General features: G+C 43.5%; 5 protein-coding genes across 10 annotated transcripts; 3 read left to right on the forward strand and 2 right to left on the reverse strand.

Annotated features, from left to right (window-relative positions):
• Nucleotides 1–790: 790 nt before the first annotated feature.
• Nucleotides 791–3,775, forward strand: zbtb3 (zinc finger and BTB domain containing 3). 4 transcript variants are annotated; one of them, XM_042074318.1, is made up of 3 exons: nt 791–943; nt 1,402–1,538; nt 1,739–3,775. In XM_042074318.1, the coding sequence occupies exon 3, from the start codon at nt 1,745–1,747 to the stop codon at nt 3,566–3,568; it is 1,824 nt and encodes a 607-aa protein (XP_041930252.1). In that variant the 5' UTR covers nt 791–943; nt 1,402–1,538; nt 1,739–1,744; the 3' UTR covers nt 3,569–3,775. The 4 variants fall into 4 exon arrangements, with proteins under 4 accessions (XP_041930252.1, XP_041930251.1, XP_041930254.1 ...); XM_042074317.1 differs by having other exon boundaries at nt 802–943; nt 1,280–1,538; XM_042074320.1 differs by having other exon boundaries at nt 802–943; nt 1,373–1,538.
• Nucleotides 3,776–5,025: 1,250 nt separating this feature from the next.
• Nucleotides 5,026–7,046, reverse strand: rnaseh2c (ribonuclease H2, subunit C). Of its 2 annotated transcripts, none has more exons than XM_042074325.1 (5): nt 6,945–7,046; nt 6,497–6,648; nt 6,285–6,397; nt 6,052–6,171; nt 5,026–5,275 (listed from the first exon to the last, which is right to left on the reverse strand). In XM_042074325.1, the coding sequence occupies exons 2-5, from the start codon at nt 6,645–6,647 to the stop codon at nt 5,252–5,254; spliced, it is 408 nt and encodes a 135-aa protein (XP_041930259.1). In that variant the 5' UTR covers nt 6,648; nt 6,945–7,046; the 3' UTR covers nt 5,026–5,251. The 2 variants fall into 2 exon arrangements, with proteins under 2 accessions (XP_041930259.1, XP_041930257.1); XM_042074323.1 differs by having other exon boundaries at nt 6,871–7,015.
• Nucleotides 7,047–9,244: 2,198 nt separating this feature from the next.
• On the forward strand, nt 9,245–12,228 carry foxa (forkhead box A sequence). Its single transcript, XM_042074660.1, has 2 exons — nt 9,245–9,420; nt 10,874–12,228. The coding sequence occupies exons 1-2, from the start codon at nt 9,364–9,366 to the stop codon at nt 12,050–12,052; spliced, it is 1,236 nt and encodes a 411-aa protein (XP_041930594.1). The 5' UTR covers nt 9,245–9,363; the 3' UTR covers nt 12,053–12,228.
• Nucleotides 12,229–15,994: 3,766 nt separating this feature from the next.
• Nucleotides 15,995–18,374, reverse strand: LOC121694613 (ABC transporter F family member 4). The gene is made up of 6 exons (XM_042074817.1): nt 18,296–18,374; nt 18,031–18,163; nt 17,069–17,857; nt 16,712–16,933; nt 16,520–16,554; nt 15,995–16,163 (listed from the first exon to the last, which is right to left on the reverse strand). Exons 1-6 carry the CDS (start codon nt 18,348–18,350, stop codon nt 16,051–16,053), a joined length of 1,347 nt encoding a protein of 448 aa, XP_041930751.1. The 5' UTR covers nt 18,351–18,374; the 3' UTR covers nt 15,995–16,050.
• Nucleotides 18,375–21,112: 2,738 nt separating this feature from the next.
• zdhhc24 (zinc finger DHHC-type containing 24) lies at nt 21,113–24,697 on the forward strand. Of its 2 annotated transcripts, XM_042074167.1 has the most exons (4): nt 21,114–21,762; nt 21,863–22,064; nt 22,635–22,912; nt 23,865–24,697. In XM_042074167.1, exons 2-4 carry the CDS (start codon nt 21,964–21,966, stop codon nt 24,158–24,160), a joined length of 675 nt encoding a protein of 224 aa, XP_041930101.1. In that variant the 5' UTR covers nt 21,114–21,762; nt 21,863–21,963; the 3' UTR covers nt 24,161–24,697. The 2 variants fall into 2 exon arrangements, with proteins under 2 accessions (XP_041930100.1, XP_041930101.1); XM_042074166.1 differs by having other exon boundaries at nt 21,113–22,064.
• Nucleotides 24,698–24,728: the final 31 nt, after the last annotated feature.

Raw genomic sequence — 24,728 nt, forward strand, 5'->3', positions numbered from 1 at the left:
CATTTTACCCCCTTTTAAATATGCACAACTTATTGTTTCCATAGCCACACAATTTAAAGTTCAATAGTATTGTGTATAGTATGACAGGCCTAGGGTAGGCTATATGAGTCCGTATAGAGTTAGTATGGCATATACCTATAAAGACGAATTTGGCATAAATATCTATTCTGAAAGTACAAGGAGTCCATTTTAGCCTACCACCCTAAGTTTGAACTAAGTGTTATTTGATAATAGTGTTATTTTAGGTCTTGTTAATGAAAAAGGTAATCCTTCCACAATTATATTAATGCAAAGTATAATTGTATAAAAACATTAACTTTAAATCGATGTATAGTACATTATTATCCCCTTTTTCTATGTTTGTTTTTGTTCCCCTCTCTTTTAATAGTAGCCTACATCAGGAGATGGAGACGTTTGTCCAGAGAATGTCCTTAGACGGGCTCTGGTTTGTCTTGCCTTGCATTGAGAAAGGTGTTGCGTGAGATCACTTCCGTTCAATTACAAGGATGTTAGCAAGACAATTCTGCTACAATTACAACATTTGCACATGCATTTACATAGGCTAAGTTTCAGCAACATGTTTACATTTCGTGTAAACCTTTGAAAAATACTCTGAAAACCGAATTTTAACCTACTTTATCTGATCGTTCATCTGTACCTTTATTTTGACGCTTTTCGCCGCCATATTGCCCGCTATTGTCGCGTACTGTCGCTTACTGTCGCTAGCTCCACGGAACTGAACGTCTTTAGTTCACGATCTATCTCTCATGATGACTACAACACGGAACAAACAAGTCATCGGTCTCTGACGGAACATAAACATAGACGTACCTGCTCTTTACTATCAAACCAGTAGATGGCAGTATATGTCACGTTATTGTGATGCTACATTGCTACACCCAACGAAGAAGAAGGTTTTCAGCGTAAAATGTCGTTTTAACAGGTGAGAAACACAGTTATTATGCCAGCAGGTATCGATTGGTTTTGGAATTCAATTTGTTACCACATGAGAAAAATCCGTGGTAGTCTATCTTTGAACCGTCTGAGTAAACCTACATCTTAGAGGCTCTGCGAGGTCTGCTAGCCTACAAAACGTCTGGCCAGTAAACAAAGCAGCTTTTCTAGCTAGCAACCGTATGCTATAGACTCGTAGTAACGTAGTTATTGCTGCCGTTAACCCTTGTGTTGTGATTGGAATGTATCGCCCTTGTCTAAATAATTACTTCCCTTTATACATTATCAATTCATTCGCCACTATCTGTATTTTTTTGTTTTCCAGAGGACTGTAACAGTGAAAGGCAGACATTGCTTGTACTGACTAACATACACAGTTAAATGTGTCGGGGTATTTTTTATACTTTTCCTGAAACAGCTTCCATTCAATTTTTTTTTCTATGAAAGAAGACCATACATACACATTTCCTTGGAAATCTCAACTGTTGCTTGAGGCGGACGTCAATTCAAGAGTATAAGACTGCCCTCACAGAAAAACAGAGAAATTCTCTTTGGTCTATGTAGGAGTACTACTCTTTCGGCTGGTAAGTTCCAAGGTTCATACCCCCCGTCCATTTTTGATTATTCCGGTTTCTCTCTCCGATAGGTAACATGGATGTTTGTTGAAACAAATTCCGTTTTGTCTGAAACACAACTCTCAAGCTTATCAGCTGGCACTCTCACCTCAACACACACTCACTGTTTTTCTTATGGCCTCCCTTTCTTTCTCTCCCTCTCTCCTCAGGTGCTGATGGAGTTCCCAGAGCACAGTCAGCAGCTCCTGGCGAGCCTGCGCTCCCAGCAGCGGCAAGGCTTCCTCTGTGACTGTCTAGTGCAGGTTGGTCCTTTGCGCTTCCAAGCCCACCGTGCCGTACTGGCCTCCTGCTCCCCGTTCTTCCACATGTTTTACTCTGAACACCCACTGGGCACCAGTGGCAGCTCCTCAGGGGCCCGAAGGGAAACAGTCGTCACCATCAACGGTCAGATCGTCACCCCGGCGGCCTTTGGGCTGCTACTGGATTTCATGTATGAGGGGGTGCTGAAGCTTGCCGCCCACCCACCCCCGGAGGACGTACTGGCGGCGGCCAGCTTTCTGCACATGAACGACGTGGTGCAGGTGTGCAAGAAGAGACTGCAGGGCCGTGGCCTGGCTGAAGCGGACAGCACCAGGGCTGAGGAGGTGGACGCGAAAGCTGCGTTTAAAGGACCTACAAGCGTAGTCACTGTCAGCTCTAGAGGTACTGTCGCCAGTGTGGGGACTAGTGGAAGTAGGGCACAGGATGGTTCGCCTGGAGGGTCTTCCAAGGTGGTAGCAGTAACAATGTCTGGACAAACGCCGGTGAGGTCACCTTACCACCAGTTTTCCTCTTTAAAGGCGGACACTCGGACGGTTAATGTTCACAACATTCAGGACGACAGCAGCAGTGGGACGGGCAGTCCAGATTTAGCGGACACCACCCAGCCAGGCATGGACTCTTTCCCTGCAGTAGGGGAATTTGGTGCAGTCTCAGGCAGAAGAAAAGTACCAGTACGGACAGGAAATCAGGAGTCTGCTCTCTCTAGTCCCTGCAGCACCACTGAAATATACTGCGGAACCAATAGTACCCTATCCTCCTCGTCTCTACAGCAACCTCATCAACCCCTCAACAGCACAGAGAACCAGCCCGTCGGGTCAGCAGTGGTCACCGTGGCTCATGCCGGAGATGGCGGCAGACTCAGCCCTGTGCAAGACGGACACTCGGAGAGCAGCTCTGGTTCAGCACGTCGCTCGAGCCAGGGAGCTCCAGCCCTCGCTACACCTCCCCTGAAGAGTCCAGGCCTGGGCAGCGGCAACGGCACGTCCCCTCCTCACCGCCCAGAGGATCGGGCGGAACCGGAGCCGAGGCAGGATTTCGTGAGGGTGAGGGTGGGCAGCGCAAGCGCCCGGCCTCCGTCTCCGGAGAGGCGACGGGAATCGGATGAGGACGGGGTGAAGGTGAAGGTGGAGGCCATCGTGATTTCAGACGAAGAGTTGGAGGAAGCGGAAGGGGCGCGCGAGCGGAGTGGCACTGGAGCTCCGGAACTGTCCAGGGAGGCCATGCATTTTGACGACAGCAATCCTGACATGGAAGAATTGGCCGGGACTCACTTCATGGTCTCCAACCCTCTGGCGCACATCTCTGAGCACCAGGAGCCTCTCTCCTTCCCCATGTCGCCACAGGGTCATAGTGCTTCCTCCTCAGACCCTGCGAGTTTTCCCGGCTCTCTCTTCCCGCATGGGTCCCATCACTCTGAGCACCAGGGTGTCTACTTCGAGGAATTCCAAGACTCCCTCGGGAATTATGTGGAGGACGTGCCGACGTGCAGTACGTGCGGAAAGACCTTCTCCTGTGCTTACACGCTCCGGAGGCACGCCATCGTCCACACGCGAGAGCGGCCCTTTGAGTGTCGCTACTGCTATCGTAGTTATACGCAGTCAGGCGATTTGTATCGGCATATTAGAAAGGCGCATGATCATGACTTGCCAGCAAAACGCCAGCGGGGGGAGAACGACCCCGGGGGAGATGATCTGACCCAGCCTCCACCGCAGACGTAACGTCTACCAAATCACTGCACAGCTGTCCACAAGACATAGACACAATGGATCCCTTAATGTTCATGTGTGTCTGTTTTATCTTCAGATGAAATGTAGTTCAAACTCTTTATTATGGTGTCACAAAGCAGCCTTGCTCACATCAACAGTAGGTGTGTTTTTAGTGTATTTGACTTGCACCCCATTAAACAATGACCTGAAAGCGGAGAATCAAGGAAGAGAAGGTCAACTTAAAACAGAAGTATGGGGAACTAGAGATGTGAAACAAAAAAGTAGGATGTGTTTGGAGAATTTTAGGATTTGAATTTGAATGGCTGCTTACATTCATGGTCTGTTTTAACGGGACGGTTTGAGGTAATTTTGGACTCGCAACTTATTTGTTTGCTGTGTGTGTGTGTGTCCACCACCAAATACACTGGCCTAAAATATCTTGCTTACCACAAGGAGTAATTGGCCCAATCCCAAAGTCTGGACTCACAGACTTTGCTGCGCGTTCTCGCGAAATTCGCAAGGGTTCAGGGCTGTCCCAATGTTGCATTTCAAATGGCATGAGGGTTTGAATACACACTTACCAAGCCCTCTCCGTGAGGCTGCATCAGTGCAGACTTCACCGAAGGAAATTACCCCCAGTTTAAAGCGTTGTGACATTTACACGGAGAGATAGACGTCTAAAGTTTGCCTCCAAAAAAGAACCAAAATGGCCATCTTTGCCCATAAGGAGATACGGGTGTTAATTGAAGCTAACTACCTATGGCAAGTTGCATTGCAAGTTAGCTCTGGGGTAGCAAAAATCTATGTTTGCCATTTTAACGTACCGAAGATCACAGTACCCACTCGAAGGCAGAGGACAAAAGTGTGCATTTCAGACTTCTTTGTCCCCGCGAGAGTTTAACAGGTGCGATAATTCAAAATCCCCATGTTATTTTCCCATAGGAAAAAATCACAAGATACTGTATCTCAAAGATGGCAGCTTTTTTGTAGGCTAACTTCAGAGGTCTATAGGGAAATCCGTAAATTACAAAGGTAAACAACAGCAGGACATGTGCATGTTGCAAGTGTCATCAAAAATTTGGTATTAAACATCGCCAAGGTAACATGTGATCTTGTGAAATACTGTCCCAATCCCATTTCTACCTATCTGAGCCCATGTGGCCTCACACACTCAACCACTTAGCACCTGAGATCAATTAAGTCTGTGAGTCTTTAGTCCTCAGGGCTCACTTTGGGATTCAGCCATTATGTTCAAAGGGGAATTCTGAATACGGCAGAGTAATGTGTGTATACTTGTAATAATGCCAATAGTAATTTGTCATCACCGTTTCTCTTTTAAAACATTTCTAGTGAACTTGTGAAAACCGGTAAAATTGTTCTTTGCCATTGTAAATAAAACCAGTGAGTGACTTACTGAATTGTTAAATAAATGATACTGTTACAGTTTACAAAACGATCAATTGAAAATATTGACAAAACAGAAGATTTTAATGCAACATTTTGTATTATGTACTAAAATGGACCACAAATCTGACATTAAAATACAAGTGCAGAAAATATAAACAGAGGCATGGCTGTTTCAGTTAAGATTGCAACTATACAGCTCAACTATTCTAAAACAAATGTATTTAAGTGTTCCACTGGTACAACATGATGGAACTGGATTTTTTCCATTACATTGTTTTTTCCCTTCTCTTAGTCTTCTACTTGCCCATGGATCTGCAAACACAATAAAACAGAATTTAGTCACAGTCAACTCTTTACATTAAGTATAAGTATATTTAAGCAATAAGCCCCGAGAGGCTTATTGCAACAGTTTTAGAAAAGCAATATGCCGCTAGCGCGTCATGCCTAACAACACCCCTTAGCAGTTGTAGAATCAGTGTAACCTACGAACTCGAGTGCCTTATTGCTTTTCTAAAACTGTTACTATAAATACCTGGCAAAGTTTCACAAAGTGAAGGCACAGCAACTAGAAATGGAACCAATTTATTCATAGATAATCAATCTTCCGCCAATAAATATATTTCCTCTATCTGAATGGTTGCCAAGCAACATCGAGATGCAGCTACTTTAACTTTTGTATCAAGTTATGGTAGAGCAGTAATATAGAACGAAATGCGGTCAAGGTGTATGTTTATATTTTACAACGGCATCGAACGTGATTCAGCCAATTACAATCAAGGACCGGAACTATCAGTTTTAGAAATACTCTTTTAATCTCGTGAGGGAAATTTGGTCTCTGCATTTATCCCAATCCGTGAATTAGTGAAAAACACACAGCACACAGTGAGGTGAAGCACACACTAACCCCGAGCAGTGAGCTGCCTGCTACAGCAGCGCTCGGGGAGCAGTTAGGGGTTAGGTGCCTTGCTCAAGGGCACTTCAGCCGTAGATGTGGACATTTTACTACTGGTCGGGGATCGAACCGGCAACCTTTCGGTTACAAGCCCAAGGCCCTAACCAGTATTTGGGTATTAAAAACAAAAACTCACTGCATCTGCTAGTGTAGGCCATGCCATTGCCATGACAACTCCATCATCAGAAGAGGGAGGAATCTCCAGGTTCCAATATGTGAGGTCATGGAATACAGACGAAACGTTCACTACACCATCCTGTACAAACAGATGAGATGGCAGTTAAAATAAAAAGATCTGTCATTTAAATCTGAATGTAGTGTACTGTTTTCAAATAACATCAAACACTAGAGTCTTATCCTCATGATCACCTCTTGATCCGAGCTTGGTTTATGGACTTGTTTCAGAACAAGACCTGTGTAGCCTTGAGGACAGTTCACCTCCTGGCCTTTTAACCCTCGACCCCTGAAGGATACAGTCAATTCTGCAAGAATTAATAGACACAGTTTATCATCAATTATTATAACAAAACAAAAACAAAACTAGCTATTTGATTTCAAATGATTGCATCCATGCCACTGACCGTGTTTGCGGTCTTTCACGGCAGAGGTGAAATACTGAGATACTTCAGCAGGGCCGTCGTGTTCAATCTCACAAGGTAAAAGGTGAATTGGCAGTTTATCCGCTCGGCTAACACAGCCTAGCTGTACTGTCGTCACACTGCTGTTTGACATGCTATGGAAAATAGTATGTTTAACATGCAAATAAAGCGTGCAATTGCTCAAAATGTTGAAGTCTCAAATATTATAGAGGTAAACTGTTCTATTTACGGTGTTGACACTCAACGTAACCTAGCATGCTGCGTATCTGCTAATTTAACATGGAAAGTGCTTAGTAGTTTAGTTTAAGAGCCTGCAACTGTTGGGATATTTATTTCAATCAACGTAGGCTACTTACTTTTATGCGAAACTCGACAATTTACTTTCTATCCATCATAATCTGTAAACACTTGCACAAACCCACTTCTTTACCTTGAAATCTTTCTGACCACTGAGCAGGAAGCAAATGTTTGTTTTTGGCATGTGTTTTTGGAAGCAAAGACAAAATCGTAATATGATTGGACATACGTCTTTCCTCGGCTTCCTACTTGGCGCGACAATTAAGAACTTTATAGTGTTTGGCGCCATCTACTGGAGTGGAAGAACTAGGCTGCAAAGTTTATGGGAACCATAAATTGGCTATTTTATAAATTATACAATCCATGGTTAATAGGCGCGTATATGCTATGTGGGAATTTTCGTTAGTTGCTATTTGCCTCAGGTGTACTTTGGAGTGGGTAAGACTATCTTTAGTGGCAGGCTAGCACATAGGCTACAGTTGACTTGCGCTAGCCTAGCACCTGCGAACTGCAATTAGAAGGACTGGATGAAACGTGTTGAAAATGGTCTCCACTGATAAATATCACACTTGCTTACTTGGAAATGAGGTCTTATGTCCAAAATCCTGAACCACCCCTTTAAGCCTATTAGCTAGATGAGGCACAGCAACTCTTATTGGCATCATTAATTAGGCTGACTGCGTGAATTGTTTCCTGTTGAGGTGCAAGTCTGGCACCTCAGCCAGTCATTAAACAAGGCTTAATGAATAGGTAATATGATCAGCAAAAGCCTATACTTGTCCAATTTTAATCACGTCACCATGTTCTTCTTATCCATGCAGGCTTGATATTGGCTAGATCAGTCAAAAGACAATCCCACTTGGATTGCAGATTTCTATGACCAAGTGAAAATATCTGTCCTCAGATATTATAATTGGTTGGTTAATTAATCGATCGATTGATTAATTAAGCTACTGTTAGAATAATTGGTTAAATAGGCCATGCATCACTTTGCTGTACTGATAAAATACAAATAGGGGGCAGAATAACAAGATCCTTTGAAATTCAAGCATAGCCATAGATTCCAAACATGGTTCACATTCCCATTCTTTAATGGTGGTGAATGCATTCGCCCCCGCCTCCCAAAAAAAAAACATACCAAACAAAGCAAATTAACCCTATTAAGTACTGAACCTGATATGACCAGACTAACCTCACTTCACAGAATAATTCTGCCCACACATTTTATGATGTATTATGTTGTACATGATGAAACACATTTGTTATTAAATGAAGCCAGCATAAACCTTTCTGGTCTTACTGAGGAGGTCTATGGGCTGGGTGGAGGGGACTGCAGGGAGGGGGTAGAGGGTGGTTCTTTTAAATGGCCTGCAAAGTAAATGTTTGCTTTTGGTCAATAAAAGTGACACCCAACACCCCCAATCTGCCAAGCAGCTGTCCTCAATAATAGGGAGAGAGCTGCAGAGATGCATGCGGACAGAGAGAGAAAAAGAGAGCAGTCTCATTGTGGTGAGAAATGAGTCATGGCTGCTTTACAATACTGCTGAAATGAACACACACACACACACACACACACACACACACACACACACACACACACACACAATAAAATTAAACCATTTGCACCTGTGGAAGTCCCATAACCTCTTAATGTAGCCCAGTGTCCATTGAACATATCTAACATGGACCGCACTGAAATAAGTGTCTTACATGAGTGCAACAGTTCTGAAGATATTTGTTTTATCCTCAGTTTTGCATTTAGGATGATTTGTTTTTAGATTAGTTCTAACATAAATATACTGTGGGATTATCCTGTGTGGCAGTTATGCTTTGAGGTTTTCTGGATATGAGACAGAAATATTGAGAATTTTGTTTGTTTAAGTTACACTTAAAGATTTAGTAGTACTGCTAAGGGTGTTAAGGGTATTTGATGTGACAACTTCTTCAGCTGTTCTCATATTAAATAATATTTCAGTGTGATATATTTCATATTAATTCAATCATATTAATTGAATCATGTTGTCATCAAGTCCAGGCCTCCATCATATCCATAAAATTGACTAGCATTGTTTTGGCAATGATTATGATTATGCATAATAATATTAATAGACCATATAATAAACGTGTATATCATAATATAATACATATAAGTATGTGATTACATCGGGTTTATATGGCCTATCAGATTTCACATAAAAGCTGCACATTTTATTCAGATATATTTCTATTTTGTCGCTAACAAAATGTAGGGCAATTAATCAGATTAAAACTATGGGGGTTAAAAAACTGCAACAAACGTTTTTAAATAAGAAAAAAAGAAGGGTTGGTCGAAAGAAAATGGGCGGGAGGTTAATTCCAAGAGGAGAGTCGGAGGAACAACCTGAGGATCTTCAAATGAACCTGTGGGCTTCACTCCTCCCTCATTGGCACAAGCTCCTTCTTACATCTCCAGAGTGGTGACGAGACTGACCGAAATTCGATAAACAACAGACTATTTGAATACACTTTAAAAGGGATTTTTAGTTTTTAAAGCTTGGATCTGTGACTAAAAGATGAGCGGAGTGAAACGAGAGAAAGGGGAAGAGTGGGCTACCTATTACCCAGAAGAGGTATGTGAAAAATCTTTTTGTAGACTGTTATAAAATCCTTGAATAACTTTTGTTTCGTTAACTTTACATTTTCTTAAACTGTAGTCTAAGGTTATTTTGGTAAAATTTAAATGTGAATCACCCGAAAGTCAAACTGATACTGCAATAAAGACAACTGCATTTTTTGTAGTTTAAGTTAGCCATCCAATTGCAAGTAGTCTCCAAAACAATTCAGATTGATTATCAAAACATGCATTATATGCTAATTAACAATATTATCAGCAATAACAACAACAACAACAACAACAACAATAATAATAATAATAATAATAATTGGCCAATAATAATAATCATAATAATAATCAAAAATATCGGCCTGCTCAGATAATTTGGGGTATATTCAGAGATGATAAAAATTGGTATCACAAACGAAAAAAATAAGATGCACTTTTCCAATTGCACCTGAGGCAGTGTCGCAAGGCCTCAAGGAAATTAGGCAGGATTAAAGCAGCCAGAATGTTTAATAACAACTGCCCGAGTGTCCTGTCTGCCCATTAAAATGTTCTAGTTTATGCCAGTTGTAGTTACATCAAAGACAGCAACTTTTTATGTTTGCCTATTTCACTTATGACACAGTAGTTTTTCTTTGATGGTTAAGTCGAGGCCAGATAGCCTATAGGCTAATAATTCCTCAGCGGGAAATTGAGTTTCGACTACAGGTCTGTGTTCAGCTCAGTCTGTGTGTGGTCTAAGGGTAGTTAATTGATCGAGTCCATGATAGTGCCAAGACCTTTTTTTCTTCTGATGGATACGTATGACTTACAAACTCCCCATAACCAGGGGGGCGTTTCTGAGTTCAAAAAGAACACGAAATGGTAGCCTAATGCCTCGAATCTTTACTAACAACGTCCACTGAGAAAGGCAGCGGAGGGCAGCAGTCGTGTCCCCCAAAGACCCCTCTGTCAAAATGTCTTTCATGGTACAGAAAAAAGGCGGACGGTGAGTGACTTAAAAAGAGACAAAACAAGCGAGGGAAGAATGGCCGGACTAGCGGAACAATGGGGTTATCGCTGGGTGGGTGGCCGGAATATATTTACATGGTGATACCCTAGATTAAGCTTACTTGCGGGGTTGCTAATGAAATCAGGGCAGCGACGCTGGAGGGAGGTGTTGGGAGCGTCTGCGTGATGGAATTCCCTCGCGCATAAAATGCAGGATCACGTCGCAAGGAAGGTTCAGAGGCTTTGAAGTAGGGCACTAAGCGATTAACACTGGGCAGGGCACTGAAAAGGGCTTGCATCTGTTAATTTAATTGATTTCAAATCTCTCAGTGGTAAATGTCTCTCTCCTTGTTTTTTTCTGTATGGGTTCAATAATGTAATTGCATCTTTTATTTAAAAAAAAAAAAAACTATGGATGATGTCACTTAACACCTTACTCTGTTTAACAAGTGGTTGTTTCCCTTCCTTTGCAGATGTATCCTGGGGGGACCATCCTGCCATCTGGACTGGGGAGCTATGTCCTCCCTGAGTCTCATTACCTTACTTGTGGGCCAGTGGGGGAATCCATGGCTGGGAAAATCTCAGAGCGTCTTGGAAGCCCTGGGAATGACCTGGCTGCCACACTGCCTCCACCCCAGCAGGGATTCACAGAGAGGGATCCATACGGCCTGGAGGTCCTGGGCACTGATCCTCCTTCAGCATACCGGCGGAACATGAACCACGCCAAGCCCCCGTACTCCTACATCTCGCTGATCTGCATGGCCATCCAGCAGGCTCCGTCCAAAAAGCTCACCTTGAACGAGATCTATGACTGGATCCGGCAGCTCTTCCCTTTCTACAGGCAGAACCAGCAGCGTTGGCAGAACTCAATCCGCCACTCCTTGTCTTTCAACGACTGCTTCATCCGCGTGCCCCGTTCACCGGACTCCCCCGGGAAGGGCTCCTACTGGACACTCCACCCTGACTCGGGGAACATGTTCGAGAACGGCTGCTACATGCGCCGGCAGAAACGCTTCCGGTGTGCCCGACAGACGCCGGCGTCCCCCTCCAAAGCCAAGAGCGAGGTGGCCGAGGGGAAGCCGGGGAAGGGAGAGGAGAAGAGGCGGAAGGCGTCGGAGGTCAAACCCCCGGCCTCTGCCTCTGATTCTACGTCCACGTCGTCCACCACACCTCCCTCAACTACCTCCACGTTTGCCCTGACTCCACCTGTTGCAGCCCCCTGTGCCCTCCGCCCCAAGTCTCCATCGCCCCCTCCACCCCTCCAGCGCCTCTCCTTCCCTCCTCCGTCCCACGAGCCTCTGGCCCACCTGTCCCCTCCGTCCGTGTCCTCTCTCAACCTCGTCACGCCCTCCCTCCCGCAACCCCACCATGCCCTCCAGACTCCCCCGTCTCTGGCTCCCCCGTCCTTCTCCATGGACCCCTGCATGCGAAGCGAGCCCCTCACCCACTACCCTTTCTCCATCTCCCAGCTCATGGACTTTCAGCCGTACGACTCCTCTGCCGGATACCAGGGATACTACTCGGCCAACTCTAACTCTCACCACTACAACACCTACCTGATGAGCAGAGAGGATTCTCCGTACATGGGAGACTCTGTGTACTACCCCTCTGGACTTGGGATGTGTTCAGTACCGTTACTGAGTTCCTCATGAAAGCACGAAGCCATAAAGGACTACTAGGAGATAGATATAAATAGAAAGCAGATGTTCCAGCTGGTATATGCAGTTGAGAATGATTCGAAATGTTTAGAAATTACTGGAACTTTAATTCTTCCCTGGTGTCTTTGGTATATTCAACAGAATAAGAATGTATATATATTGAATGTGACTTTTTGTCATGCAAGTATGTCATGTCTTGAGAATTTAGACTATGACATTCTTATATTTCATTTTAAGCATTTCTCATAGAATAATTTATTAGTTATTTTGAAATTACTTCCTCTGAACACATTATTGCATCTGAATAAAGTGTATGTGAAAATAAGCTTTTGTTGAAATTGAAACGTCTTTAACCTTTAAACATCTGTAACCTTTAACCTTTGAACCTTAATTCTTTAAGAAGATACATCTTCTTTATTCCAAAATATTTGACTAGTGCACTACTCACATCCACCATGTTTTCTAAACATAACAGAACAAATACAAACACCATAATGGAAAAGCCTCAACCACCCAAATATTTTTCCTAGCATTCCTTAAGTTGCTTGTGAGCCGGAAAGTTACCCAGCCTGAGAAAAACTATTGTCTTTGCAGTGGTGGACAAGACAGTGAACAAGTCTTTAAGCTGTCACATCTTCCAGCCCCAACATTCCTCACTTTGGCACAAATGGGACTGCACCAGGATCAAATGCTCCTTTTGTGTCCCAGGAGCTTCCTGCAGACCAAAATCCAGGAAAAGAGACCAGAGATAGGACACTTAAGCTGGCTTGATAGGTCTCAACAAACTCTGTTCAAATATTGTCAAAATAGTGTCAAAATATTGCTATTTTTGTACCACTTCTACACTTAAACTAAACTACAGACAGGTAGTTTAGAACTTTGAGATCTGCATCTGTCACTGAGAAGGACTAAATTTAGGTTGTAGGGTACATTTCATAAGCACTCAGTTTGACTTGTCTGATAAACAGAGACATGTTTTATGCAATAAAATATTACACACTCTGCTTCAATGTAGGACAGTACACACATGTAGACAATACAAAAGCCATGAGAGACTCTTAGTACAGTGTGACCTACTCGTGTGAATTCCCCTTTCATGGTGTGGGGTGGATGGCCATATCCAGGGTGGTCAGTCTGGCTTTAGGGGTGGCAGGGAATGGATAAAGTGTTATCCTGTCCTGCTAAATGGCAGCAGTGGGAAGGTTATTCAAAAGGTCCTGACCTCCTCCCTCTAGTCCTCCACCCCACCAACCCTCGCCGTAGTGCGCGGGGAAATCCCCATTGTCCAGGAGAGCCCAGAGACAATGGGATGACACAGGCTCTAATGACAGACCTCCCAAAATCAGTGTGCTGTTGAATGGAGGCACAGGGACACCCACAGCGATCAGACACGAGTCCCCCCCGTGTTTACCATGGTGGGACAGGGATGAGCAGAGACTTTGAAAGGCTGCGCTGCATTCGAGTGCATGATTTTGAGTCTATAATTTTAGGAGATCATAACATCTTTTCCAATATCTTGTGGAATCATAACAGACCAAATGTATCATGAAATACATAATGGATCATAAGTCTACCATGTTAAAACACATACTGGTAGGTGAAATATATAAGGACAAACCCAAATAAAAAGAAATGGAAAAGAATGATAGAATCAAAGAACAAAGGTAATTGTATTGATGGAGTACTTTATATTCCCAGTTAAGAATTTCAAGTAGATTTTTTCTTTCCTTCCTTTAAAAAACAAATCTTGGTTTTATTTTTCTGACACACTTTAATTCAGCTGTCTGCCTTCCTTGTCTCTTTGCCGTCTTCTGAACTGCAAGTCCTTCTATTTGCCCTACGGGAGGTGGCCAAGGGCCAAGATGCAATTTTAGATGGTCAGGAGCAGGGTTGGAGATAGAGCCTGTTTTCATCAGAGGAGAGGTGAGGCGGCACAACAGGTCAGGCACACCAAACAGGAAGCTCAATTTGAGTCCCAGAGATAACAGAAAAGGATTAAAAGCAATTTAACACCTGTCATCTTTCCGCCAAATCTTCCGCCCGGGGGTTTGGCATTCTGTGGGTCTCCTCGGAGTTGAACTCTCCAGGTGTTTTCAATCCACACTTTCTTCAAGGTTTTATTATGTGCGAGCACTATACATGGGTGTGAAGTTGTGTGTGTGTGTGTGTGTTGTGTGATTCCATGCATAATGTATCTCTCAAAATGCTTTGCCTTTGTTTGTCTGTGTGCTTGAATGTGTCTGAGTTGTACCCAGGGTGCTACAGGGACTGGGGGGAGGAATTTCTCCCAGCTCGGGCGGCCCCGTGTGACATCAGGCCGATATGAAAGAGCCAGCTGTGAGAGGTGAGCAGAGAGCAAAGGGTGGTGGGGATGGAGGGACAAAAAACACCCAGACAGCCTTTATACTGCACAGTCTATGGCACCCGGAGCAGAACCCAGAGGCATTGTGACTCTCTGAATGGAAGACGATGACAGCTGGTCGCATCCACTCCACTGTAACAGTCATGTATCTGTCGAGAAACCAACCCTGTTGATCGTCAAGGTGCCCGATTTTTCCTGATCTATAGCCTCCACACATCTTCTGTAGATTTTTTAATCTGACAGTTATGCGTGACCATTAAGCCTACTGTCACTGTGATCAGCTCATCACTGTGAACCTCTCACTCACAAAATGTGGTGAATACAAATATTCAATCAGGAGAGCAGTAATTGATTTCTCCCACCTCAGATAGATCTAAGTGGTCTACTAATGGCCTGAAGCGGCGGTAACACATTTGCACAACGGCTAACGTCCTTATACTGGTCGTCAGCAGGGGGACATAGATTCAGATGGTCTGCTGCATTTAAGGGCTTTTATCTCCCATGTCAGAGGAGGCGGCGAGCGATTGGGCAAAGGGCTGGGTAGCACAGGCGTAGCCGTGGCAACAGAGGCGTATAGGACCGGTCGTGTTGTTTACACAGTGGCCCAGTTTTTTATTGCCTGTCTCTGCCTGAGCGTCTCCCCGCGGGTCCCCCTCGTCTCTTTTCATGACGGCCAGGGTAAATATGCCTGTTCAAATAGCCATCAGTCAGGGCTCAGGACAGGCCCTAACCCCTCACCCGCTCACTTGGCTGCCTCCAATACACTGGAACACCCCCCACCCTCCTCAGGAAAAAAAAGCACATGGGCTTTTCTTCAAATGACTGTATGAATAAAACATTGTATGCTTTTGTGTGTGAACATGACATAGAGTGGCAAGGAGAAATAGCTGATGTGCTTTGAAGGTTACCTGATATGGATTTTAGTGGATTAGTGTCTTAAACATTCATTGGTTTTACAAATAAAACTATAGTCAACAGACATCTCCTCTTAGTGGCAGTGTGCCAAAAATATGTCTACTTATTCTTACTAAGTAAGGATTCATTCTTCTCATTGTCCTTTGAAACTCACCTCTTGTTCCTCTTTGCTAGCTCCATACATTGCACACCAGTAACTGTCCCTCTCAGCACCCACCTGTGTTTACACAGTGACTCTTCTGTGTCTCTTTTAGGACAGTGAGATAAGCTACAGGCAAATAACAAATGAGAGGTAGAGCCAGAGACATAGACAGAGAGAGAGAGAGAGATTCACTCATTTGGCATCCTATATATCTTTCATCCCTTTGTAATTACCCTTTTGTAAGGCTATCCTTTCATTCATTCATCTGTCGCCACATCAAACAACTCACGTAAGCCGAACAGCATAAAGGACCTCGATAGTCCCCACGCAATATCCGTCAGGTTCTACTACTGTGTGATTTTTACAGCAATTATTTTTGCTTTGTTTTGGTTTCAAAATAAATTCGCCATATTTGCTAGTGAGTTCATAATAACTACTCATGTTTACAGAGTTTTGATTCTGTTTTATTGCTTATCGGATTTCAACTTGTGCGTCTTACAGAAAGGCAGGATAAACACATTGGGTATTTGATTGTAATATCTGCAGCATTGTGAGTCCAAGGCAGGTATTTACTCAGTCATAAAAGTGATCAAACTCATCATCAGAATTGATCTCCTTGTTTCCCGGGCCCATGGGGCTGCTGTTCTTCTTCTCTGGAACCTCCACATCAGAGTCACTCTCCGAACCTTTGGAAACAAACAGCATTTGAAGAACGTTGTTTGTTTATGTGTAATTGTTTAGGTCCACTGTTTTTATGATGTTATTACAGTAATGTTTTGAATCGTTGCCTTCATGTGTGCACACCAGCACATCTGGCACAGAAGGGAGAGTGAAGGGGAACTCTGAGGGAGATCCCTTTATCATCCCTTTAATGCCATCATGTGCAGATAAACTATGCATATAATGTGTGTGTGTGTGTGTATGTATGCGTGCGTATGTGTGTGTGTGTGTGTGTGTGTGTGTGTGTGTGTGTGTGCATGGATATGTGCATGCTGTATGTGTGTTTGTATGTATGTGAGAGAGTATGTGTGGGAGACCTTACCTTTTTGAATAACAATTACCTTTGGTATCATCTCCCTAGGAATAAATACAGTGATGTGAAAGGTGAGGTGAAAGGTGTAAGCCATAGTATTTTCTAGAGAAATGTACAAAATCAGACACCATGACTGGAAGTCAGCATGGAATAAATAGAAGTGTATGGCACTATTTAGCTTCACACACAGACAGCACTTACTTTTGTTTTGGCACTTCTACTTTAGGAGCAAGAAGACCTTCAATGTCATCTTCAACTTCATCTTTCTCACCCAGGTATTTTAAGAAGTTGTACTTCGGACCCTCAGACCGTGCATATCCATTATCTACTATCACCTCATCATCCTCATCATCTTCAATTTCCTGATTGTACAGCTCTTCATCATCTTCTCCATCTTCATCGTCTAGATTTATGGCACCATTTCTGGAAATAATGAGAAGAAACATAAATGCTGTTTCATTAATCAAACACAGCTTTTCACAGATGGAGGTAATTTACTGTCACAACATTTGGAAGAGTAACCTGTTAGACAAGCTCTACTCTTTTCTGATAACTGACTTTGGGTGTTGCTCTTCCTCTTCCTTCTCATCTTCATCATCGTCATCATCTACCTCATCCTGTTCTTGGTCTTCGTCATCATCACCTTCATCCTCTTCTTCCTCCTCCTCTTCTTCTGATGGATCATCTTTACTTTGGCTTTTATCAGCCTCCTTGTCCTTGTCCATTTCTGAGCTTTTGGTAGTGTTTTTCTTTGAATCGCCATTTCGGAATTTCTGTGAACCATCTGAGACAACATGGTCTGAAGCTGCTTCTCTGCTAGCTTTCAGCTGCCCTGAATGTGACAAAACATCCTCATCCTCTTCCGCATCGTCCTCATCTTCATCCTCCTCCTCTGATTGTTCCTCTTGGGCTCCTTCTCCATTGTCCACCCTCTCTCCAATCGTCCGCTCATTCATTTGCTCTTCCTCCTCTTCCTCATCTTCAGTCTCCAGCCTCTCATCTTCATCATCCTCACCTCCAGTAGCTATATCACTTCTGACACTTGGTCCCAAACTCTCCTCATTCTCCTCAGTCTCATCCTCTGTTTGCTCCTGGGGCCTCTCCTGAGTCTTGGTGGATATCATTGCACCTCTGATCCCTGATTGTTTCACTGAGGTTATATTAGCACTTCTGTTCTCTCTCTGGCCTTTATTTTGTCCAGGTGTCCCATTTGTACTCTTACTCCTCCTGGATATTGATTGTGTCTGTTCCGCTGATTCCGATGGAGAATCCACTATGTTAGTGTTTTGTGATAAAACCTCATGTCTGAGATTTGGCACCAGACTTGCCTGAGACACTGCAGAAGACCTAAAACAACAACATAAAACTGTAAGTGTGATGGACTCTGGAGCTAAAATGGCATAGCATACCTAACACACACAGACACAGAGACACACGTGCGCCCACACACACATAAACACACACACACACACACACACAAATACTGTATATCTATGATTATAAACAATGAATAAGCTCACTGCAGTGAAGCAGTATCGTATTTTTCCACCATGACCGGTCTCTGTGGCCTTTTCCCTTCCTGTTGCTTATGTTTGCTCCTTCTGGAGCTACTGCTAGCTGCACTGCTTTCATCATCAGCACCTGAAAGACGTACTACAAAAAAAAAAAAACACAGGGAAGAGATTTTTTTCTGTTGTTTTATACTAGATTACTAGAATACTAGAAGCAAAATTGTTGCAAAATTGTTGTCTCTAAGCAAAGAAGAGGCAGAAGTTGATCCCTTACCTGGTCTGGTGTCTAGCTCACAAGTTTGATCACTGGTCCCGTCATTCACTCCCATTCCATGCCCCCACCCTGGGCTGTGTCCCCGTCCGGGGCTCCTTGGTGGTTGAAAACTCTTGGGCCCTCGATCCTCTCCTCCACCTCCACTCCCTCCCTGCCCTACTCCCTGACTGGACTGGACGTCCTCTCCGCTGGGTCCAGGCATGCCCATCACGCGCCACACAGCAGGGTTGAGCATTGGGAGCCCAGCGGGGGGCCACGAGCCATACAGGTTGGGCTGAGCTTGGGGCGCAAGTCCCTCACCCACCCCTGCCCAGGACAGTGTGTATGGCGGATTCTCTCTCCGGTCGTCCTCCACAAATGGAGGCTCCTGATGCACAGGAGCATATGTGTTATAGACTTCGCCTCTATGTGGTAAGTTAAAGGGTGGAGGGGGTATTCCATGTGAGCTATGGGCACCTCTGGGCTCTGTAATCATTTGGTCTGTCCTGGGTATGGGTTGATTGACTTGAGTAAGCCAAGTGTATGGCATCTGCGAGAAGCCAGTCGGACTGGAGCTGTTTTGGTTGACGAGTGCTTTTGGTTTGTTAGACCTTTCAGCCACATGGGTGTTTCGTGGTCTCTGTGTTGGGCCTGAGGATAAAGATATTCTGTAGATCATAACAGATTGCATGGAGGTCTTACCACAAATGTTGACTCTCTTACAGATAAATTGTTAGTGTGGTGGCAATGTGTGCTTGGACATACCCTCTTGCCTCCTGTAGCTCTGAGAAGTGGATGGGACAGAGTAGCTAGCTGCATCAGAAGGAATGACCTCCGGGCTTTCGTCATCCATCCGTGTCATACATTCCCTCAGGTGCATCTCAAGCCGCTATGGCACATGAGAACAGTGAGTACCACATGGAGTATCTATTAATGTCTAATATCTATATTAATAAATATATTAATGTCACCACACCACATTTTTTTTTAAATGGCTATGGAAACAAATAACAGTGATTAGGCTATTAAGTAGATTCCAGGGACAGAAAAATGTTATCTAGGCCTACACCTTGCGTTGGGTTGAAAATCGTTGTTCTTGTAGTTTTTGGCGCCACTGGGGATATAACTGCTCCAGGTGCCTTTCATACTCAACCTGAACAAAAAACAAAACAAAAAGAGAACACAAAAACAAATTACTTCCACACAAGATGCACGTGTGAAGCAAACCAAACATCCCTACGCTCATTCCCCCGAAGGCCTCTGTGTACTAACCCGTAAAGTGTTCATAGCAGCAGTGCGAGCCATGAGATCATTGATGGTGTCCTGGGCCCTGTGGAAATCCTGCAGCAGCTGCCGGTTGTAGATGTGGGCTTGCCGTTCACGCTCACTCACCTCCAGCCACCTGCATTGCAGTTTAGCAGCCCTGCTGCTACAGGAAGCCATACATAACAGAATTAAAAATCTACCACTTATAGCTGCTATCATAATATAATTAGCCTTAATAATCACTGATGGTGCAGATAGGGTACCCAGAGCAAACCAAAGAATAAGAAAATAACATGAGAGACGATTAAAGAGATCCAATGAGATATGTTGAAAATAGATTAATGCCACAATAAGGACAAGAAACACCCACTGGGAATCAAAAAGACTTGTCTCACATGTGCTGTTCATGCTGTACAGTTTCCAGGTTGCTCTGCAGCTCCATCCTTTTGTGTTCACTGGCGACATCACACATGCACATTCAGTCCATAAAAAGAAAAATGTTTTAACCAGAAGAGTGGCATTTCTAAATAATTTAAAGTCCTTCATGATCACATGGTTTCAGTGTAAAATGTGTTTTGTGGTCAAGTTATAAAATATGCAAAGGACATGGCTGGCAGATTTAAACTCATTTTATGGTCTACGCAGGTGTAATGTATCTGGTGTTACCAGAAAGAAAAGGGCGACATCTTCTGGTACTAAATTGTTACTGCGGTTACTTTCATTTATTCCTGAAGATTTATAGGCTACAATGTCTACTTGGAAAATTGGGAAGCAAACAGAAATGGTACCTTATGCCTATAATTTGGCTTTGAATTATTACAAATAGCAGAGTGGTGTATGTCACATACAATAAAGTAGACCAACTATGTGCTTCTGAATGAACCGTTAGCCTAACGAGTGAATCCGGTTTGGACTGAATGAAAGAAAACCATCACGCCCTCACCTGTGATTCGGTTGTTCATGTCCATGCGTTCTTAAATGTCCACTATAATTGTCCTCCATACCGTTCTGGAGCCGAAATGTCATGTTCTCTGTCTCTACATTGCACCGAATTTAGCTAGTAGACTAGAGCAGCTATGGATTAAAAGAGGATTAGGGTTAGGATTACCTACTTTAAAGAACAGCCGTATAGAAAAGGAAAAGGGGACCAGACTCAAATGGTTCGGGTTTGGGGTTATTAGGCCTCATGAAACTGACATTTACGAGAGCAGACTAAACAAATAGAATAATAAACACGAAAGTAATCATAGTCATATTAACATTCCTAGAGAAATTGGAATTTAGTTTATTTTAACTCCTAGACCAAAGTTTATTTTAACTCTTGAATTGCCAGGGCTAATGCACCGTGATATTATGATGTAGGCTAGGCCTAGTCTAGGCAACAACTGGCTCTTCGTCTTTGTGGATAAGGAAAACGGCAACGCATACATTGATGTAATTCTTAATCAGTGGTTGCATAATGAGAGAGAGAGAACCGATTTACAATCATTTTAAATTCAACGAGATTTGGGATATTGCATAGGGTCAATATTGAATGCCGGAACTTAAAATCCCATCATCATTCAAAGGAGAACCATTCACAGTGTGACACCAAGGTTCCTAAAGAAATTATACAATGCTGCTTTACTGCTAAAATATCAATTTAGTTTCTTAAATCGCAACTTCTTTCTTTGCTTGTCGTTTGGTACTTTTAATGTCAGCGGAAAGCACAGTAAATAGCCTTGTCAGTCTATGTCATCAGTATTGTAATAATGTTATTTGCTAAGTGTTATTAGTAGGTTTCGCGCTAGCTGGAGAATGCTAGATGGCTAACGTAACAAATAACGTCACCTAGCCAAGCCAGCTGCTGTAGTAGTAGTAGCATAGATATATATACTGACAGTATATATATCTATGTAGTAGTAGGAGGAACCAGGAAGTTGTGTGGTGTCAAGGCAACTAATAGTAGCTGTTATTCTTTTAATCAAGCCATAAGTGCCTTATAAAATCGTCGGAAATTATACTCCAAGTGTGGCAAGTATGATTTTAATACGAGTTTAATGCGAGGAACGGAACCGGTTAGTCTGAAATATTTCGAAATCAATACCTGTCATTTAAAATCCCGTTTGTCCCGTTTACAAGCTCACTAGCTAGTAACTTAGGTCACCAGCGTCCACGCACGTGCTTTACAGCTTTATATATCATTTGTCTATTTGACAGACAGTTTGAACAGAATAAACATGGTAAGCCTGGGCACTAGACTTTGGTGTCAAATGGAAATGTTTTGTAAATATATGCCCATCGTGTTAAACACGGTGCTTGTCTTTTCCATCACTGCGGAAGTAAGCTACCTAGTCATTGTGGAAGCTCCACTTCAACCTGATGAGAAGAAAACTCAGTGGTCTACAATATGGAAGTCGATACATCTTTTTTGTCAGTATTTCATGCTTGGCAACATAACTTGGAACGCATGGTTGTTCGTGAATGCAAACCCAAGCATTCGTGGAGTATTCCTTGGTGGAGAGGCCATGGGACAAGGCTGGAGGTAACCAGAATTGTATTAATCCTGTTGACAGTTGGGTAGAAACTCAATTCTTTATCTGTTGTCACGGTATTTTTGGACAGGAAACTGTATAATGCCTACTTTTGGTTCTGAGTTATGATGATTATGGAGGGAATTTCCTCATGTCACTGACAGGTGCACTAGGGCTTGCTTGTCCAGATGTCCATTATGTGGGCAGCCGTGGCCTACTGGTTCTTCGGACTTGTGACCGGAGGGTTGCCGGTTCGAACCCCGACCAGTAGGCACGGCTGAAGTGCCCTTGAGCAAGGCACCTAACCCCTCACTGCTCCCTGAGCGCCGCTGTTGTTGCAGGCAGCTCACTGCGCCGGGATTAGTGTGTGCTTCACCTCACTGTGTGTTTACTGTGTGCTGATTGTGTTTCACTAATTCACGGATTGGGGTAAATGCAGAGACCAAATTTCCCTCACAGAATCAAATGAGTATATGTACTTATACTTACATTAAGTAGGCTAGGTTGTGAGGAACCCAAATGTTCCGCTGTAGTGGTATGTCTTGTATTTGTCAAATAATCTCACCTCTAATCACCAACAGGTTCTGCTATGCCTGTGAGACACACACGCCTCCAAGATGTTCACATTGCTATGACTGCAATGTCTGTGTCCTACGTCGTGACCATCACTGTGTGTTTTTCGGCCAGTGTGTGGGCTTCCGGAACTATCGCTACTTTTTTAGCTGCCTGCTCTTCATGTGGTCCGGCCTGCTGTATGCTGTGGTGATGAACGCCGAAGTTTTCATCGTCATCCTAAAGGAGGGGGTCACCTTTCACAGCATCATGCTCCTCTTAGTGCCCTGGATCATGCTCGTCTCAGGTGGGTGACCAGCAGAATATGTTGTGCTTAAAGCCTAGATTCAGTATCAAGACCATAATGATGATGGCAGTCTGTAGTACTGAATCTGTAGTACTCACTACTTACACATACACAGTTGGGGATAGTATATGGTATGGGCTAATGGAGACCCATTAACAGGTAACTGGCCCCAGATGTACTGTGTGTTTTCTTTCTTTTTTTTTTTGACATTTCTTTTTGGGGATTTTTTTTGTTTAGCCCTTATTGATAGGACAGTGGAAAGTAGACAGGAAATGAGTAGAAGAGAGGAGTGGGATTGAAAAATGAGCTCAGGCCAGACCTGAACCTGGGTCCTTGTCACTGACGACTTGTATGTGGTATGGGATGCTGCCACTTGTGTCACCCACCCATGTGTGTTTTATGTGATTTGTTATCATCAAAGGTGCTAGAGCGATATACACTTCATAACCTTTGGTTATCAGTATTATGCAATGGGCCCAGGATGAATTTCCATATGTCATAGCCCCCACGAAGTTCAGAAGTGAATAAGAGTGTTGTCCAGGGCATCACAATGCCATGTGTTCTGGTAGTGATAATGTGGAGAGAAGGGAAGTGCAGGAAAGCCGCAGCTAGATTATTTATGTTTACATTTGTTTTTAGAATGCGTCTTGGGTGATCCAATCACAAGTGGTCATCCAAGACATATGGATGGTTTATACATGTACACATGGTTTATACATGTATTTAAGGTGTACAGCCAGAGATGTTGCTGACTGCCTGTGTTTAGATTTTGCGGGACACATCAGAACGCATTAGTGTTTACACTACAAAAGGTCAAATGCGTCAAGTGGTTTTACAATGCATCTTGGTGATTGTTTACACTTGTATTTGGAACTGACCGCTTGTGATGTGATCACCCAAGATGCATTTTAAAAACAAAATTTAAAAAACACTACTTCCTATTTCCTTCCAGGTCAGGTGACAGCGCGGGCCTTTGCCTTTGCCTTCATCGCTGACACCTGTGTGGTGGGCTTCCTGCTGGTGGCCGGCTTCCTGTTCTTCCATGTTGCACTGATGCTGAGGGGCCAGACCACGCGAGAGTGGCACTCCAGTCGCCGGCCCTACAGCCTTGGAATTGTGGGCAACATTAGGGAGTGCCTGGGCACCCGGTGGTACCTGTGCTGGCTCTGCCCGCTCATCCCCTCTCCACTTCCTGGAGATGGCATTAATTTCAAAGTCACCGGGCCACTGGAACCAGTTAGGGGATAATGGGAGATGTTCTTCATGAGAGGGTTGAAGTGGAGGTGTGGGGGTAAACTGGTGAATGCAGCTGATGGAGTTTTTTTTTTACCCCTTTCTCAACAACCAGCACTAAAGAAAAAAAAACTGTTTAAATTCAGCGAAGTGTACACTCATAACCTATTTAAGGTATTATTTGCCAAATCTGCCTCGGTTTTTTGGAAAGGAAATGTGCAGCTCTATATCTTCAGTGATTTATACATACAATTTTAACTAGGTGCCATTATGACAATTGCACTGTGGTCTTAAATGTATTTGGGCCTGTCTGGGAAGGATTGTCCTTAATGTTTCTTGATTTATTTTGTATCCTAATCGTCAGGGCAGGGCTTTAAGCATGTTCACTTTTGGTATACGGTTTCTGTTTGTTTACATTCTTTAATGAATACTTCTGAGCACTTTTTGTTTATATTTTTGTCCACTCCTTGTCAATTTTTTGAATGCATGAATGGGTTCAATATTTGAATGTCATTTTGAATCTAGTCACAAATAAACAGAAATCAGTATGGATTTGGTCGTGACGTGTTTAGGTGTTCAGCTT

Source organism: Alosa sapidissima, chromosome 20 (assembly GCF_018492685.1).
Source record: "Alosa sapidissima isolate fAloSap1 chromosome 20, fAloSap1.pri, whole genome shotgun sequence".
Classification (NCBI taxonomy): Eukaryota; Metazoa; Chordata; class Actinopteri; order Clupeiformes; family Clupeidae; genus Alosa; species Alosa sapidissima.